This window comes from Ammospiza nelsoni, chromosome 14 (genome assembly GCF_027579445.1).
Source record: "Ammospiza nelsoni isolate bAmmNel1 chromosome 14, bAmmNel1.pri, whole genome shotgun sequence".
In the NCBI taxonomy this organism is placed as follows: Eukaryota; Metazoa; Chordata; class Aves; order Passeriformes; family Passerellidae; genus Ammospiza; species Ammospiza nelsoni.
Genome location: NC_080646.1, coordinates 13,137,069 through 13,155,276, shown reverse-complemented (window position 1 = coordinate 13,155,276; position 18,208 = coordinate 13,137,069). Strand labels below are relative to the sequence as shown.

The following is an 18,208-nucleotide window of genomic DNA, read 5'->3' as shown; positions in this document are numbered from 1 at the left end:
CCCCATCCCAGTCCCCACCGACATATAACTTTAGAAGGAGTCCTGTTGGTTATAATGAAATAAATGAAGTGTTGTATTTGTTGGCTTTTTATGAATAAGCTAGTATTCATTTATTGCTGCATTCTAATAATGGAATTCAGGTAATGGAGGTTAAGTAAGCCCTGGAGTATAATTAGAAAACAAATTTGTTTCTTGCAAACAAGGTGAATTTGATTCTGGGCTCTTTTTTGGGAAGGAGGTATAAATGTTAATTTTACTGCCTTCTAGCTTAAAATACAGTAAAGGTTAAATAAATATGAAGCAGAAAAAACTCCTAGTAGTATGACCTATAAAAGTACAAATGGCCTAGTGTTCTCTTCTGTTTGTACTCTTTGAGTAGCACTAAGTAACTCCATGTTAGAGCAGTAGCATTCAGTACTACATCATAGATGGCTTATGTATTCAAAAGTACATTCATGGCCAAATGTTGGTGTTTTTCAAAACAAAACCCACAACAAAAATCCCACTTAACAGCAGGATTCAAGATTGTCTTTTATCAGAAGTCCCACTAGGTGCCAGCAAAGGGCCTCTACAGATTATATGAGCCAGTGAAACATTTTGTAGGAATTCTCAATCCCTTTACTCTTGGAAGAATTTACAGTATATTAATTTCTTGACATGCTGATCATTTTCTTTAAAAAATGAACATGAAAAAAATTAGTTATGAATCTATGAGGCAGTTTACGTGTACTTATAGAGAATAGCTTTCTTCTGTAATTCTGTTTGGTAATGCTTTTTATCTCTGTGCATACTTAGTTCAGTGTTCTAAAGTTTGTGTAGCTGGTCAGATACCTGCAAATCAAATTGAACTGTAATGCATGTGTCCTTACTCTGGGCTTCCAGCAAATAAGATGAGGTAGTTAGATTTGTAAGAGTAATTTTGTTTCTTTCTGCCTTTAACAGCTGTAGTTAGAAAAGGTCAAACTAGAAATAAAAACAAATGCCAAATTATTAACTAGCAAAACTTTCTTTTGGCCCCTTTTCAGTTGCACCTCATTTAAAATTATGAATTAATAAGCACAGAGGGTTCTACTATGTGCAGATCTTTAGAAAGTGTGATTGCTTAGCAGCATTTGGATTGCAAGATAATGCCAGATTGCTTTCAAGTTTTATTTAAATAGTGCAGAAAAACATTTTCTTAAGGGAGAGGAGGCTTATTTCACTAGTTTGTGCATAATTCAGACCTCAGCAGTTTGCTAGCATGGTTACTATTTGGAAATTCAATCCTGGACTTGATACTCAATTATATGGGACTTCATTCCTACCAACTTCCTGTAATTCTAAACCTATGGGTAAAAATATTAGTAGTCATACGCTGCTGAGGAAAGTGCGGCCACATTGACTCAGCTCGTGCAGCCGCAGCAGGCGTTGCTGCTTGCAGCCTGCAAGTTCTGGAAGCCTATTCTAGCATTCATTTATGCAAATTCCAGGAGGTGTAATTGCAACAAGGTCAGTAGTGTTTGTCAGTGTGTCGCAGCTGAGATCCTTGGAACATAAGAGCTTTTTAAATGAAGCCTTTTTGACTGCAAGCAATCAACGACGGTCCAGAAACTACAGTTCAAGGAATGGCTGGCTTATTTCAAGAGGTACTTTCTTTTAAAATGCTAGTATCTTGTAGAAATTAGGACAAAGACTGCAACTTTTATGGGCTTTTACTGTTGCAATGTACCAGCTCTGGGTTCTGTGCAGCTGCCTGTAGCCTTTCTGCTGAAGGATCTTTGTGGTTTTCATTTGCTAACATGCGTGGAAATGAGAACAAATGGCACGACGGTTAAGATTGCATTTTGCTACCCAAAGAAGCAACACAGACCCATTATCAGAAACATCTGAAGATTTTTTGGATAGGAATAATTGTATGTACTTCAAAAAATCACAGAGTTCTGCACCTAGCTTTACACAAGTGAAACTAATTCCTAGACAAGCTGCTTATGCACCTGTAGTGCAACAAGTAATTAATCCAGAGAAAAGCACGACTATTTCTTCACTGCAAATAAAAAAGAGCAGTTCACTGCACATTTCCTTGCAGTCTAGGAAGCAGAGTGGATGTTCTAGGTTTGGTGATGCTGTGGCTGCTGGTGAAGACACTTCATTCATTGGTGTTGGTAGCGAAGGGAGCTGCGGTGCTGGAGCCGTGTCTGACCATCGATGTAATGACAGCCTTCTGAGCAGTGCTGCTCTGGGCAGAGGCAGCCTCAGCAGCATTGCAGCAAGTGACAGTGGCTCGTTCAGCAGTGCTGGCAGTGACTACGGATCATGTGCAAGTACCACAAGTGATGGAGGTTCATATGCTAACAGTGTCATCAGTGACAGTGGCAGTGGCACTCTTTGGACAAGTGACAGTACTTTCTGTGGTAGTGTTGCACATGGTGACTCTTCATATAGAAGCACTGGAAACAAATGTAATCCCTCCAGGAGCAACTCATCTCAGGAAACACTGTACAGAAGTAATACTACTTTTGACCAAGATGCTTTGTCAGTGAGGAAGAAAACTAAAATTCCATTGCGACGTTGTTCATCACTGGTTATTTTTCCTAGGAGTCCTTCCAGTACTCCTCCAGCTTCTCCAGTAAGCTCAGGTCAGCTACCACACAGAGGCACCTATCAAACATCTCATAAATTAATAATTTCTCCTAGTGAGCTGGCACAAAAAGAAGATCAGACCATTTCCAAGGGATTCCTTTCAACAGCAGTCAATGGACTTAGGCTGTCTAAAACAGTTTGCTCTTCTGGCGAGCTCAGAGATATCCGCCCACTTTATTTGAATGCATCATTACAGGACAAAAGTCAAATTTTGAGTGGTCCTCAGCAGGCAACTTGTGACGAAGTACCTGGTGGCTTCCCATGTGTTTCAGTTCATCTTAAACAAAGAGCATTTGCATCAAGCAGTGAAATGGTTAATGGCTCTTGCAGTCCAGAGTTAAATCTGAACTCTGGTACAAAATACCCTCATTTAAGACTGGAGCGTAGCACATCTGCTTGTCTGCCCTCAAAAACAGATTCAGAATATCAGATTAATATAAATGAACTAGGAGGACCCAATGCACAGATGAGCAAAACTCCCCATATTTTGCAAAGAAGTGTTTCCTTGGAAGGATCACGTCAAAAAGTTTCTTGCTGCTTATCCAGCCTTAAATACAAGTGTCATAGTGCAAGGACGTCTCAGTTGCACATACAGTTCAAAGCTGGGAATGAAGGAAAAACAACTGGTGTTAGGAAAAGATATGGAACCTCTAAAAGGGAAATGTCTAGCACTTTGTGGAGGCCCCAGAAGGTGAGTGATGTGGTTTATAGAAAAATGTGATGCTATCTTAGAGTTGAAATTTAGCTGGAAAGTAGTAAAAGTGTGCAACCAAGGCTTAAGTGCAGTGATTTCAGAGTTTCCTAATGGTGTCAAATTGTCACCATTAGGAAGTTAATTTTTTAATTATCTGTAACATTTGGGTTTTAGATTAGTTTCTTAGAATATGGGGCATAGGTAAATAGGTGTTGCTGTGAAATAAGCGTCTTTAATAGATTTTAAAACAATAGTTTGCTGTTTACATGAGCTCAGAGGGATTTTCTTGTCTACTTATGGAGACATGGGAGTCATTTGAACTTCAGATGAAGTTTTGTAGTTATAAACACTAAATTTTCAGTAAATTAATAGCCGTTACTGAAGTTTGCATATAAAATGGGTAAAAATGAGTGATCTTTTAGTTTTATTTCAGATAGGCTTTGTTTTACAGAACAGTTTGTTGTATGTAGAATTAAAGATAAGTCGTATTTGAGAAGAGAAACTGTAAATACCATTTGTTTCTGTATACACCCTGAACCACAGGAATTTTCAGTTTCCTCTCACTCTTTTTTTCCTCCTTCCAACTACTATTTCAGCCTGAGCAGTACTGAGTAACTTAATACCTCTTCCAACAACATTGCTGTTCAAATTACAGTACTTGGGTCTAGAAGGCTTATATTAAATTTTTTTTTTTTTTTTGTAATGAAATTCATGTCCTGCTAAACTGCTGGTAGAGGTGTCTACTCTTATTAGCTCTTGAGGCAGTTAGTAAAGCATAGGCCACATGGAAGGTAGATTTTAAGCCTTTAAGGTAGTTTAAATAACATTGTGAGGACTTAAATTATCTGAATATTTTTAGTTATGAATGCTGATAAAAGTGCAACAATTGATGGTTACTAAAATTGTTTTAAGAACTCATTCTCATTGATTTGACACTACTACCATGTAACTAATGTGTTTATTTAGGCAAAGGGCTTTTTGCCAAAGACCTTACAGTTATGACAATCCCTGTCTAAACTAGTAATTCACCTTGGAGGTGTTAGCCTGGAATTTTCAGTCTTTTTTTGCCCTTAGAGCAGTGCTTGATGATTTTACACTTTGACTTTCCTTCTTGGGAAACTGTGATTTATGCTTAAAATTCTTTATAAATCTCAGAGTGGAATAGATAATCATTATATATACTGTTTGGTCATTCTTTTTCCCAAAATCTCACTGTAAAGTGAGGGGTAAAATCCACAATAAGCACAAACACATTAGATCCAGACTAATTAAATTGTGTCAGTTATTTTGAAAGTATATTGTGAAAAAGGAGTTGAGTCATGCACTTCAATTATATTTCTCATCAACTTGCACTGCTGGTCTCTGTGTTTAATGGCAGCTGATATGAAAGATAATCTGTATTTTAATCCAAGTTCAGGATTGGATTGTTAGCTAACATTTCCAGCAAACCTCCTAGGACACTGGGCAGGCAGTAGTTTGTTTCAGTTCCCAGGAGCAGTGTTTACAATGGATTGACACAAACATCAGGTACAGAAAATTTTCAGTTCTCAAATGGCTATTTTCAGTTTTTATGTAAAACCAGTAAATTGGTAAATATTCTATAAAACATGTTATCAAAAAATGTAAAAGCTTCCTCCACCAAACCAAGCAAAAACCATAGCTGACTTCACAGCAGTTCAGTAACTGACTGGAATAAAATAGATAAATACCATTGTATTTGTTATTAGTCTTTGTGACCAATACAACAGATTCTATGGCAATCATTTATTTACATAGTCCACTTAATTATCATGGTGTATTGTGACTCATTTAAAAATAAACAACTCCAAAAATATTTCTCTTGACTCCAGTTAGTCTGGCCTAGTATATTGATATGCTGAGTCTGGGTTCAAATTTAACAAGTTGATACTGGAGTAGCATTTAGTAATGTCAGCTATCTGTACAGGGCAGCCATGAAATCAAATCAGTGCTGTGGTCAGAGACTCCAGAGGCTGAAGCAGCAAAAGGTCTATGCATTCTTTTCTTCCATGCCTTGCTACCAGCCTTCAGCCACCTCAGATCACATTTCCTGCTTTCCATAATCAACAGCTTGTTAAAGGCTGGCTTAAAAACAATCAACACCATTTCTATGACAACTGGCTTTGGATTCTTTTTAATTAAGTTACAAAATGGGGAATGGTGGTGGCCAGTGTGTGACTGCTGATCTTTACTGGGAACTTATTGAAGAGGTTCTCTTACAGATACTGGAATTTCATTTATGTGAAGCAGGAGAAAGAAAGAAAGAAGTCCATGGTTACAGCATTGAAGGTTGCCCTTGACTATGTATTTCTACTTTAATGTTTTGAGGTTTTTCATTATTGTTTTGGGGATATTTTTAGTGCATCTATCTCTGCTTGGGGTAGAAAGAAATCTGCAACTAAAGCATTTTCACATCAGAGATGTGGATTGGGAGGGTAGGAGTGAGTAAGGGAACAGGTTATTTGTCATCATACATACATAAAGTCCAGGAGGTACAGAGAAAGGCAAAAACAGTGGATACAGTTCCAGTCCTTGTAGAACATAAACTTCTAAAAAATTAAAAGTTCTGTTAGTCTCTTCTACAAGTATAAGATCATGTTGACATCCCTGTTGACATTAGCTATTCCTTCCCCATCAATATCACTCTCTATTGGATATGTGAATATTGTAAATGTACTTGCAAATCTATTTCAGCAGCTGTATACCATTAAAATAATTTCTTATACAATTGAGGGAATAAATTGTGTTATAGTCCTTACAAGTAATTTTGCTCGAGTTTTGTCTCTAGTTATTGAAATGACATGTTTTGAAGCAGAAAAATCCCCCAAACTTCAGAGATGGTGTAAAATAACCAAATTGTTTTTCTACTGTCAGATTCACGTAAGAGAAACCTTTGAGTTGGAACTCTTGAGCTTTTTTCACTGAACTCTGGAACTTTGCCTTCATAAAAGATGCTATTTGAATCCTGCTGTACTAAATTTAAATTTAGTAAAACAGTAATTTGAGGGGGCTGTGTGTGAGGATTTCTCTCTTGAACAACTTCCCAGCTGATCTGAACAAGCTGAGGAGACCAGAACCTGTGTCTGGAAGATTGTGATTCCCTTGATAAATGCTGCACCACAAGTTAGTGCTGGGTAGTCTGAGGCTGTTTTGTCTCTTGCATTCTCCTTAGGTGTAGAGCTTCTGTCATGGCATAACTCCCTCCCAGAAAACATTTATCCAGGCAGGGAGAAGTGCCAGGAGAAGAGAAGGACAGCTGTGGCTCAGCTCCAGCTTTGCACATGGAGCAAAGGGTGCATGTGTATCAGTGTCCCAAATCTGTGCAAGGAGGTGAGGTGGAAAAGGAGCAGCAAAAGCAGAAGATTATGGAGCCAATACAAAGCAAAGCACAAATTGGCAACACTTTATGCTACTGTGCTATGGTAACCTCATAACCTAACAACTTTCATATTGTTCAGTATTGCATATCTGGGAGGATCACATTACAGGAGCATGTGGTGCATTGCTGTGTCATGGTCTGTCAGTTCAGTCAGGGAGAGCTGGGCTTGAAGGGAAGGTTGTGTCTTTCTGAGGAATTGTGGGGGTGATTAAGTTAGACTTCAGTCACATAGGAGTGTATGTGCTGTGTCTCAGACAAATTTTGGAAGCTGAAATATACATCAATACAATGAAGGGAAGACAGTGCAAACTGTATTAATCACAATAATGAACAATTTATAATTAGTTGTAGGTAATTTCCTGCTTCTGTGCTTTAATCACCTGTGGTGCTTTAATAGCTGGTACTAATTTCTTCTGGTTTTTGTCTTCCTTAAACGCAGAGTTAGTTACTTCTTCTCTACCTTTCTTCATGCTTCAGCTTTTGATTAGCAGTCCTCCTTCAGGGGAACAAAAAGATGGCACACAAAGGATGGGAGAGATATTAGAGCCTGCTATGTGGATGCATTAGGGAAGTGATGGAAAGGAAGTGATCAAATAACATTATTAGGTAATAACTTGATCCCTGAAGTTTTTCAGGTTTCACAGGTTGCATTTGGCAACTCTGAGCCATATGTAACTTTCAGAATATCATCATACTCTAGGGAAGCAGATACTTGAATATACCAGTATATTAAAGCTCTAGCAATTTGCAGTCCTCAGCAAACATTACATGTACATATTAAGAAGTTTTATTTGATTGTGCTCTGTGGAGATTATGATTAGCCTAATTCTGTTTATAGTCTGCAGCTGAACTGAGTTTGAGCAGGTTTCTCTTGCCAGAAAAAAATGGGGAAACTAAAACTGCAAAACCATGCAGGGCAGGCCTCCTGAAACAGCTTATGTAAATATGTAATTATCCAGCCTTCAGGGTGATTCATGTCCTTTTAATCTTCCATGAGAGAGTGGGTAGCGTTGATGCTGTGGCTTCTTTAATGTTGCCACAAGCTATAGTTACTCTGTTTTTTAAAATGTGGTATCCCTTAAAGAATGTGTTAAAGTAAAACATGTTCACAGGGCAAGCTAGAGACATTTTTCCTTTACTCCTCATTACCTGAAGAACTTGCAGGCTTTTAGATATGAGACAGGATCATTGCTTTAATTTAATTTTTTTTCCCAAATAGGCAATTTGGAAATCAGTGTTGAAAAATGCCAAGTATTGCAGACATGAAAAGCAGCTAATGATGTACCCTTGGTGATGGCCTGCAATACTGGTCAGGAAATGGTTTGTGTCATGGGGAAAGACTTGCTGAAAATGCCAGCTCAGATCTTATTGACAGGCAAATAAAAGCTTAGGATTTATTAGGGAAGAAATAAACTAAAAAAATTAAAACCACCATTATGGAATTGTACAAATCATAAGGGCATGGCATGTATTTTTCTAGTGGTCCTTTTTCAGGAAGCATGGATAACAGAACTAAAAAAAGGTGTGCAAGATTGGGGTGAGCTTTATGTGAGGGGAAACACTAAGTAGGCCAGGGGTTTTTCAGCTTTGGAAAAATAAGGTGCTATAGAGGGAATTTATAAAACTATACTTTAGAGGAGGTGAATTTTTCAATTCCACTTTTTTAGGAAGATATTCTTTTATATGTTACTGAGCAAATTGTCTCAAGATCTGCATATCAAAGTAGAAATGGATTTTAAGAAGTTAGGTAAGTTGAAGAAAGGTCCATCAAAGGGTATTTTCAATATGTATTTTAATGTCAGGATCAAGAGGTCCACAACCACTTATTTATTGGAAACTGGGGGTTGTATCAAAGGAAGTACTGTTCTTAATTGCCACTGTAATTATTATTCCTTAAGCATCTGCTCTTGGCCATTCTGTGGAAAGGATACAAGGGTAGGCAGAGTGTTAATCTGACCCCCAGGCTCTCTGGTGCCTGCTCAGCCCTTGCAGCCACAGAGGATCAAGTGGTAGAAGTGCTCTCCCCTCACCCTTGGCAGAGTGCTCTTCCAACACATGTTTTCTCATCTTCCAGAAGTGGATGAATTTCACAGATTAAGCAAGTAAGCAAAACTGAGTGGCCTTTTCAGTCATTTGCTTATGACTGACTTTCACCCTTGTCTGAAGGGGACTGCCCTGCATTTCTGTGAAGTGTCTCTGTTTCAAGTGTACTTTTTTCCTTACTCCCTGTGACAAACAGAACATGCTGATTTGGGAATGCAGCCAGCAAAATGTTTGTAGCTCATTGCAGTGTTAGTTTATGGATCTATAATCATCTCTGTTTCAAGAGAGTGCATAATTCTTTTTTTCTGTCATGATAGTTTACAATAAACTGAAAACTCTACAGATAGCTGCAATTATTGTTTGAGACCTTGGGCTGCTTTCAGCTGTATCAACTGTAACATAAGCAAACAGGATTTAAGAAGGACATCAGCAAGTTCCTGGCTGAAATTACATACAAACTTGAATTGGAGTCATTGAAGTTAGGGCATATTAAAATGCAAATGAGACACTCCAGCTACTCAGTGAGAGGAATGTGGTAAGAAACACAGAACTAGATTCTTTCAGGCCTGGATGATTTCTCTGGCAATCAGGGATTTTCCTAGCATAAGGGAGATGGCCTCTTTGGTAATGTCAAAGTACAAGGGCTTTTTAAGGAAAAGGAATTCCGGAATTTATTATGACCATTACTTCTTTTTGCAATAGAGTTTCTGCATTAGCCAGTTATTCTACTATTCGTTGTTTCTAAGTTTGTTTTGGGGCAAATATTTAGCTTATTAATGAGAAATCTAAAGTGGTTAACATCTGGCAAATTATAGGCTAATAAAACAATGTCTGAGGTGGGAAGTGTAATATAACTTTGATAGTGTTGTTGAGCTTGTCTGAAATAAACTGTAATACTGTTTTGTTGGAAAAGTGATTGTAGTTGAATTATTTGTGTTGTGGTCACCTTTTGTTGTTAGAGGTTGAGGCATCCAAGGTCAGTTCATGCAGACTGATTTTGGATGGGTGGGATTTATAGCTTGAGCACAGCAGACTTTAAAACAAACCCAACCACTGAGTTCTGCTCTGGCCAGGTGCTGTGTCTGCCCTTACACCTGGCAGCAAGAGGCAAGGTCTGAGGCCTGAGTTGGTGTTGATGCTGCATTTGCATCCACAGTAGACTTAGGAATGCTTTTAAAAACTGCTGGACTGACTTTGGAGCAGGGTGAGGCCATGGAGGCTGCATCCAGCCCTGCTCTGGGCTCATGCTCTAAGAAGTGGCCAGGTACCTGTATATCCCTGATAAAGTGATTTAATTTAGGGCTGAAAAGCAGCTTCCATGTTCAGCCTGACTTTGTGGCTCTGTGTGATCCTGAACTGGATCAACGAACTTCATAGGAGTGAGACCAGGATGCAGACATGCTCCAATTGTCTCTCTTTTGGAGAAAAGTAGTTTATCTATTTTTAATTCTACTTCTTCCCTCTTGCTCTGAAAAGCAAAAAGTTGATTGACTGTATGAAGTCCTTCAGCTGATTGTGTTAATTAGCCACTGCAGTAAACATCTGCTATATCTGGTTTATATGTTGTTACTTCTGGGAGCAAATTACACATGCAGTTTTAACATTTGATAGAGTTTGACATTTCTGTGTTTTAAGCTTTATAGTCTTAAATGGAGAAGGTGGAAGTGCAGCTGGAATTGTTACTACGAGAGTGTTTTTCAAACTTTCTTTGAAGTCTTAAGATATGGCAAAAGAGCTTTCACAAACAAATGCAAGAGTTTTATGCTTTCATACTATTATGAAGATAACTGATTTGATGTCAGAAATTACTTGTTGAAATAGTACCTAATTAAATATTTGGTACTGTTTTCTAATTTTTTTGTGGTGAATATTGGCAGATTTAACACAGGAGAGCAAGTCTGGATTGGCTTTTGACTTTTCATAAAATGTAATGTACCTGTTTTTTATATAGTAGCTTGTTTGACACATGCATACATCAAACCAAAGGAACTCAAAGTTCTGATGAATAAAATCAATGCATTAATAACTTTTGATATATTCTCTGTTTATGTTGTTCTGAAGTATGCTTTGGTTATATTAGACAATTTGCCTTCCTGTGAACTGTGTGGGAAAAAAAAACTATCTTAAATTTCATTGTTAATAAACTTTTAAGGACAAGGCAGCACACATTGAGTGGACTGATATATGAATGTTGTTGTAAAAGTACTGTAAACTAAATATGAACTTTTAAGGAAGTGGTAAGATTTTGGTGCCATATAAAATGTGTAAGCTTTAAAAGGAGAAACAGATGATGCTTTTACTCTGGTCTTTAGATAAGCAGTTGTCTGAAAGTATCTTTGGAAGTGAGAGAGAGAATTAATGAAAATAACCTCAGTGTCATTTCTAAATGCTGTCTGTTAAGCAGATGGTAAAACTGCTGAAGCATGTTGTGCTGACACCTTGCTGTTGAAACAGCCAGCAGGCTGAAGGTCCTGCACAAACACATGTTGTGTAATAACCCTTGACCTAACAGTATGTATTCTCCCTATTTTGAAAATGCTGATAGGGTCTTATATCTCTCTGTCATAGATGCCAGCTCTAAAGAAATGCCTACGTGTCACTAAAAAAAAAAAAATCTCCTCACAATCCACAGGTCCCCCTTAAAAATACAAGAGACTGGGACTGTAATGAATTCCATGCAACCAAGTATTTATTGCATTGCAAGATAGAGAAAACATTACTCGTGGAATCTGTGAATTTGGTACAATCTTCATGTCATAATTGAATCTTGTTTTTTTGAAACAGTAACTTTTTCATGATGAATAGCATATGCTGGCAGTATTTTATGGAAGAAAAAAATGCTCTCATTTTTTCAATTTAGAGTTTAAGAGAACCAAATAATACACTCAGTGCAGCATGAAAAGAAAAATACTTGAATTTGTTAGTGTAGCTCAGGAGAGTTTTTTTCATTCTCATCAAGCTTGTAACTAATGTTGATGTTTGGGTGTTTAAGCAAGAAGAATGTTGGTTTTATAAGCCATCTATTGAGCTCATGTTTTCTTAAGCAGCGATAGTCCAGATCACTGTTTGTTTTTTCAATTTGAATTGATACTTATGTTCCCTCCAATAAAAGCTGTATGCTTTCTTGTTTTGCCATACAGCTGTGGATTTCTGTGCAGAGACCAACCTGTGCACAACTAGCTGCCTGTTTATTCAGAAAAAGACTGGGAATATGCTTGGATTCTAATTAATGCACTAATACCACCAAACATTTGTTACAAAAACTGGTAGAGAAAATACTTGTTATTTCAACACCCTGGTCTTATACAAGAGCTGTTTCAAAAGGCTGTGTGGTGAATCCAGTAATTAAGAAAGGCATTACATTCAGTGACCCATTTTCAAACATACTAAATTTTGGGATATGTTCTCAGTACTGCTGTTAAATGTGTGACTCAGATAAGCACGTCTGTTTAAAATCTACGTCAGTTTCTGATGGGAGTTGCAGAAAAAAAAGTCCAAAACCTAAAACTCAGTAAGCATATATTCATAAAAGAGATGAAAATCAGTTTTGAACAGAATTACTGTCTTTTGGTGCTTTTCTTTGAATGCTTTGGCATTGCACTGGAGTTCTTCAGATGAATTGTGTACAGCAGCTGTCTGTCCTCACCTGTTTTTAATAACTTTCTATAGACTAAACCAGTGAATCAGTAAAATACAAGGCCTCTCTGTTAGTGCAGTATATCATTAATTGAGGTTTATGCCAAGCAGAATGTTTGAGTTCTCTGGCTGTTAAGAAATTAGAAGTTGACAAGAACAACTGACCCACTTGTGTGTGTTGCCTGCTCTGATGAAACAGAGATCCAAACAGTTTCAGCTCGGCTGGCATTTAGTTGTTCCTGTGTGCAGTGTCTGTTGCTGCTCTGGCACCTCTTGGCAGGCAGTTAGTCAGCTTGTCATGGGGGACACATTGCTGGAGATCATTCCTGCTATCTGATTTATGTCTTAGTTGTTTGGAGGTCAACAAAAATCTCCACTAAGGGTTGTGCTTTTTGGCTGGAAGAGAAAGTACTGTTAAAGAGTTGGTTATCGAGGCTAACTCTGCTAAAAATAGGAGAGACAGCAGAATAATAAAGTGAATAACAGGAGCCCACACTCAAATTATGCTGGTAACAAACACAATGTTCTGAGGGTTTCTAAAATAGAGCAAACTTTTGTCCCACATTCCAATAATTTATTTGGAAGGCATGTTCCACTTGAGGATTGCCAAGAACTTTACAAATACTAAGCCTTTTAACATGTCTAAGGTATGTGCTGTGCCATTTAAAAAAGAACCTCATAGGCAAAAATGATAACTATTTTTTTCCAGAGTCCTGTGGTCTGTAATAGCACAGAAAGTGTTCCTTCAGTAGTTCAGGGAAGCCTCCACAGGTATGAAACCTGTTGTAGCTTTCTGTCTCAAATAAGTTTGTGGACTAAAACAGTGGATGTTTTGTATATATTTTCATTTTTGTCCCCTTCAGATCTGAACATGGCATCCACACTGCAAACTGAATTTGAAATGACATAGCTCCAAATTTCTACATTTTATCACCTATGACAATCTAGTTGTGCTTTTTGCAGGTGAGAGAGACACTGATTCTCCAAATACATGTATGACTTAAAAGGTTAAATGGATGAGCTTAGGACAACAGAGATAAGGAAAAAAAGTACCAGAATTACTAAAGCAAAAAGAACTGCTTCAAGAAATACCTGTACTTTGATGTCAGACGGACCAAAAAACTGATAGGATTGGGCTGGAGTTTTAAGGCTGTAAAACATTTTAATTGAAAATTAAAGTAAGTTTTCCAGAAGAAAATTGGAACACATGGTTTTGCCCTGAGGTGAAGGAAATAGATGTCAGCAAGCTGCAGAGCCTTGTGGTGAAAAGTTTTATGGACAAACATTAAAATTCTGGAGTGATTGGTTTGAATAAATGCAACAACAGATTTAGGAAAGAATGGGCACCAAATTTTTTGTTAGCTAGAAAAATCAGGAAGCCTGGAATTTCAGAGGTTGCACAAGGCACAGAGTTGAAGACTTTTACAGCTCCTTACTCAGTCTGTGCAAAAAAGTGTAGTCTTATTGTAGTGTAGGGCTTTTTTTTTTTTTTTTTTTTTTAAAGCCATAAGCTTATATATACCTTCAAAAAATTCCATGCTGACCTGAGTTTATTCCACAGGCACTGATATGTCTTCATGTTAAATGACCCTTATATTTTTCCTGCTTTTGTGGAGGTTCACAAAGGTTTTCAAATCACGAATTAATTTGAAGCAACTTAGCACGTGCTCCAGTAATCCAGCAAGAAGTCAAGTACTGCTGGTGGTGATTATTGGTGAATACAGCGAATACTGAAATTGCCTGTGTAGGTTACTGAAATTGTAATTTCTTTGGCAAGCAAAAATCCTTGATGAAAAGTCAAGTGTGCAGTGATACTGTGTATTGTCAGTCCCTGCCCTGGCCTGACAGCTGCTGTGTTCATAGTCTGGTCCCAGCTGGACAGTCCAGACATCCAGGTCAGGTAAAATCTTGTGGATGGTCATTGTTAAAACTAAACTGTGCAAAATGTGTAGACAGAAGGCATTTTTTCGTAGTTCTGACAGATTTTCATGCCAAGCTTGGGACCACTGGAATTGCTGGGACTTCCAAAGCACTTACCACAGATTGCGCTTACTTTTGCTTCTTGTTAGCTTTGACAGTAGCTGTATGATTTGGAAAAGAAGAAAATGTTTATACATGCCTGTTTGAAACAGCTGCCTAGGTTTATGGAAATTGTTGGGCTCTCCCAGGAGGAGGGTCCTTTAGGACAATGTTTCTACTGGAGATACTGACAGTCTCAGTCTTGATGCTGACCAACTCTCCTGTTTTGGTAACATTAGCCTGTATAATTTAGTAAACAGCCTAAATCTCCACTTCCAGATCCCTCAAATTTTGTTTTGAGGAGGGCAGAACTGTCCAAGGCTCAGAGTGTTGGGTCAGTCAGAACTTGCTTATAGTAAACAAGGTGACCCTTGAGCAGGGAATGATTGGCATCTGACTCCATTGATTCACAACGCTGAGCAATTGCTTTATTAAACTATATTATATTACATTATACTATACTACATTAAAGAGGTACTATACTGCAAAGAATACTAAAGAAAAACTTGTGACTGTCTTCAGACAGCCAGGACACAGCTTTTGAGAGTGGCTGAGGAAACAAAACAATCTTCAGCAGAAACTAATTGACAAATCACTTCAGGTAAACAATCCTCCTAACACATTCCACACATGCAAAAACAACAGGAGCAGCAAGTAGAGATAAGAATTGTTTTCTGTTCTTCTCTTTCTGCTTCTCCAGGAAAAAAAAAATGTGAGAGAGAATTATCTCTCTGTTCAGAGAATGTGAATGCCACACTTGCTCTGTACAGAACAAGTTATTGCCTATAATTCAAAAGTGCCTTCAGGTTCTAAGAAAGCATTGGTGTGCTATCAGGGTGTGGGGGACAATGGTGTTAAAAGACTTCGCAGCTTCCAACTTTCTGTGGTGTTTGTTTTTGTTTTCTGTAGACTCGAGATGATTTTCTTGGACAAGTGGATATTCCTCTTTATCAGTTACCGGTTTGTATTTTTTGTTTGTTTTTAAAACTATGAAAGGGAAAAAATATTTCTATATGCACTCTATTAGTCATCTAAGGAAGTTAACAATACTGGTAATAAAGTAAATAAATTCTCCTGCTCTGTGGGTTCCTTGTTTTATTTTGTAGATCTGTTTGGAGTTTTTCAGTGCTGATATTTATAAAACTGTGTAGGTTACCTTGTTTTTCAATACTGCAGTGCTTTTAGCTTTTCCATAGTTCTACAGTCTTAAAGATAAGAAGAGATTGTAGTTATTGTCATGTCTTAAAATATTTCTTTAAAGTCTGTAAATTTATTTTTACTGTTCCTTATTCACGTAAACAGATAGAAAAAGGAGGGTAAGTGGGAAATAGACCTACTGTTGCTTTGGTCAATTTTTGTCTGTTTCTTGTAATCCTTTTGCAAGGCAGATAATCAGTTTTTAAGAAATATCACTAAGAACATTGAAATAAATAAGCTTGTCCATTTTCTTCTGAAGTTTCAAAACATTAGCAGATACTAACAGATTTATCAGAAACTGTCTTAAAAAAAGGGTAGCAACCATGGCAAACCCTTTCCAAGAGCAGGTGTTTCATTCTGTAATGTGCATAGACACTGAAAGGTAATTGTTGTTTTCTTGAACCAGTCTTACTGCTAAGATTAAAGCTGGTATTGCTGTTACTGTACCTGAACCTGTAATTTAAGTTTTAAGATGTTGTAAGGCCTTTAAAGAAATCAACTGGAAATTTCTGATAGTTTGATTTCAACTGCTTGATAAAGATTTTTCTTGAAAAAAAATTCTTATTCCAGACAGAAAATCCAAGTATGGAGAGACCATATACATTTAAGGATTTTGTTCTTCATCCAAGAAGGTTAGTAAATACAACATGGAAATTCTAATTTTTATAGCTAAACAATGCTCTTAGGTAATTAGTTGTAACTACATATGCATTTTCTAAGTTTTTCTGTTTCCATCAAAGAAATTTGAGTAGCCATTTCTAAGATATTGATGTTCTACTAAAAAGTCAGCATTACTTTATACTTACTCTATTCAGAAGTCTGACGCCTTAATGCTATTATAGAACTTTATGAATGTAAATTATAGAAAGTCAAGTTTGTGTTGGAGCACTTAAGAATAATCCTCTTGCTGTGCTTTTTCAGCTATTTTGTTCTACAAGTGCACAATAAGATCATTATATTTTCTCTTCTGCAGTCATAAATCAAGAGTCAAAGGCCACCTTAGATTAAAAATGACTTACTTACCTAAAAACAATGGGTCTGAAGAAGAAACCACAGAACAGGCTGAAGAATTAGAGGTGGGAAAAAATGTGTTTATTGCTGAAAAACGCATGTTAGGAATCACTAAGCTATAAATAGTGTTTTAGAAACAAACCAGTTAAAAGTGGTTGCTTGTATTGTGCATATAATTGAAGGTGTTGAAGTTTCTGTTGTAGGTACTGTTGAATTTTTTTTGACTCCAGGCAGACACTAACATCTCTCTGGTTTTAGAATTTCAACTCTCTCCAATCCAGAGGGACATTTTGATCTTACCTACCATGTATATATGATCTTTTTAAGCACATCCACTGTAGATTAATGGATTTCCTTTCCAGAGTTAACTCTATTTAGCATTGCCAGCTTTGCTGTAATTACACTTTGTTCCAGAAGAGTGTGTTCACCTGCCTCATACATTTGCAGCATGTTATGAAATGACAACATTTAAGCTTTTAATGTATTCTGTGACTGCTGTTTATTTTCCTGGAATTAACAACCTCTGGTACTAATGTATTTAAGGATCTTGAGTTAAAAATAAGATTTCTGCATGCGTAATATGCCCTGTCATTTTTTAGAAATAAACACACTAAGACCAGAGTCAAATTTTCTGGCTTAAGATGAACTACACCTTAAAAGGGGGAGTGGCTTGAAAAATTAAGATATGTTTTTTCAACAGTTCTATTATATCTTTCAGCCTGGGTGGATTATATTGGACCAACCAGAGGCTGCTAGCCAGCCACAGCAGCAGCAGCAAGAATCTCCTCCACTGCCTTCAGGCTGGGAAGAGAGACAAGACATCCTCGGCAGGACCTACTATGTCAATCATGAATTCAGAAGAACACAGTGGAAAAGACCAACTGCACAGTAAGTCTTTTAGCCTGCTAATTCAAGTCTTTTATTAGCTAGTGTAATTCACCCTAGTTACATTGAAAGCAAGGAGAAATAAAATGTGAACAGATTGAAAATTAAGTAGAGAGCTTTCTCTCACTTCACTTGGAAGCCCTCATGCAGTGGTCACTGGCTAGTGATCACTGTGACTGTACTGTGCTCTGGAAGTATGTGTTCAAAGAGGAACTGGTTGTAGCTGGAGAGATAACAACTATAGGAATGGAAGCTAAATAATTTTTCAGTTTCCAGCCTGTTTTCTTCCTTCCATCAGGGCTTTTTAAAATTGTTTGCCGTACTTTTTTTTTTTTTGTTTCCCCCCCTGCCCCAGAATGCTACCTGTTTCTTCAGCTTACACTTCACATTGACATAAATGCTTATTCATCTTAAACAGTTTACATTAATTTATATCGTCCAGACTGTTTCTTTTTCTTCTGCCAGAATGACTGTGATGTATGCTTTTGCTGTTAGCCTGGCTTACTGTTGAAAGATAGACTCAGGCTGCTGTGAGCTGACTTGTCCCACGCTGCCCTGCAGGGACAGCGTGGCTGTTGCAGACCTTGGCAGTGTGCAGCTGGAGGCGCAGCACGTGTTCACTCACCGGCGACAGATATCCGAGGATACCGAGAGCACCGACAACAGGGATTCCCCTGAGGTACAACAGTACAGCTCAACTGATGTGC

The 18,208-nt window shown here is 37.6% G+C and overlaps 1 protein-coding gene across 5 annotated transcripts in view; it reads left to right on the top strand.

Annotated features, from left to right (window-relative positions):
• NEDD4 (NEDD4 E3 ubiquitin protein ligase) overlaps positions 1–18,208 on the top strand; it is a 50,911-nt gene that overhangs the window by 16,167 nt on the left and 16,536 nt on the right. Inside the window, exons 1-6 of one of the 5 annotated variants that reach the window (XM_059482019.1) lie at positions 1,799–3,310; positions 15,318–15,368; positions 16,176–16,237; positions 16,579–16,681; positions 17,386–17,504; positions 18,063–18,180. In XM_059482019.1, coding sequence (XP_059338002.1) covers positions 1,799–3,310; positions 15,318–15,368; positions 16,176–16,237; positions 16,579–16,681; positions 17,386–17,504; positions 18,063–18,180 — 1,965 coding nt within the window. Of the gene's footprint in view, positions 1–1,798; positions 3,311–15,317; positions 15,369–16,175; positions 16,238–16,578; positions 16,682–17,334; positions 17,505–18,062; positions 18,181–18,208 lie in introns of those variants that run through there. The other 4 variants (XM_059482017.1, XM_059482021.1, XM_059482018.1 and 1 more) reach the window with 4 other exon arrangements.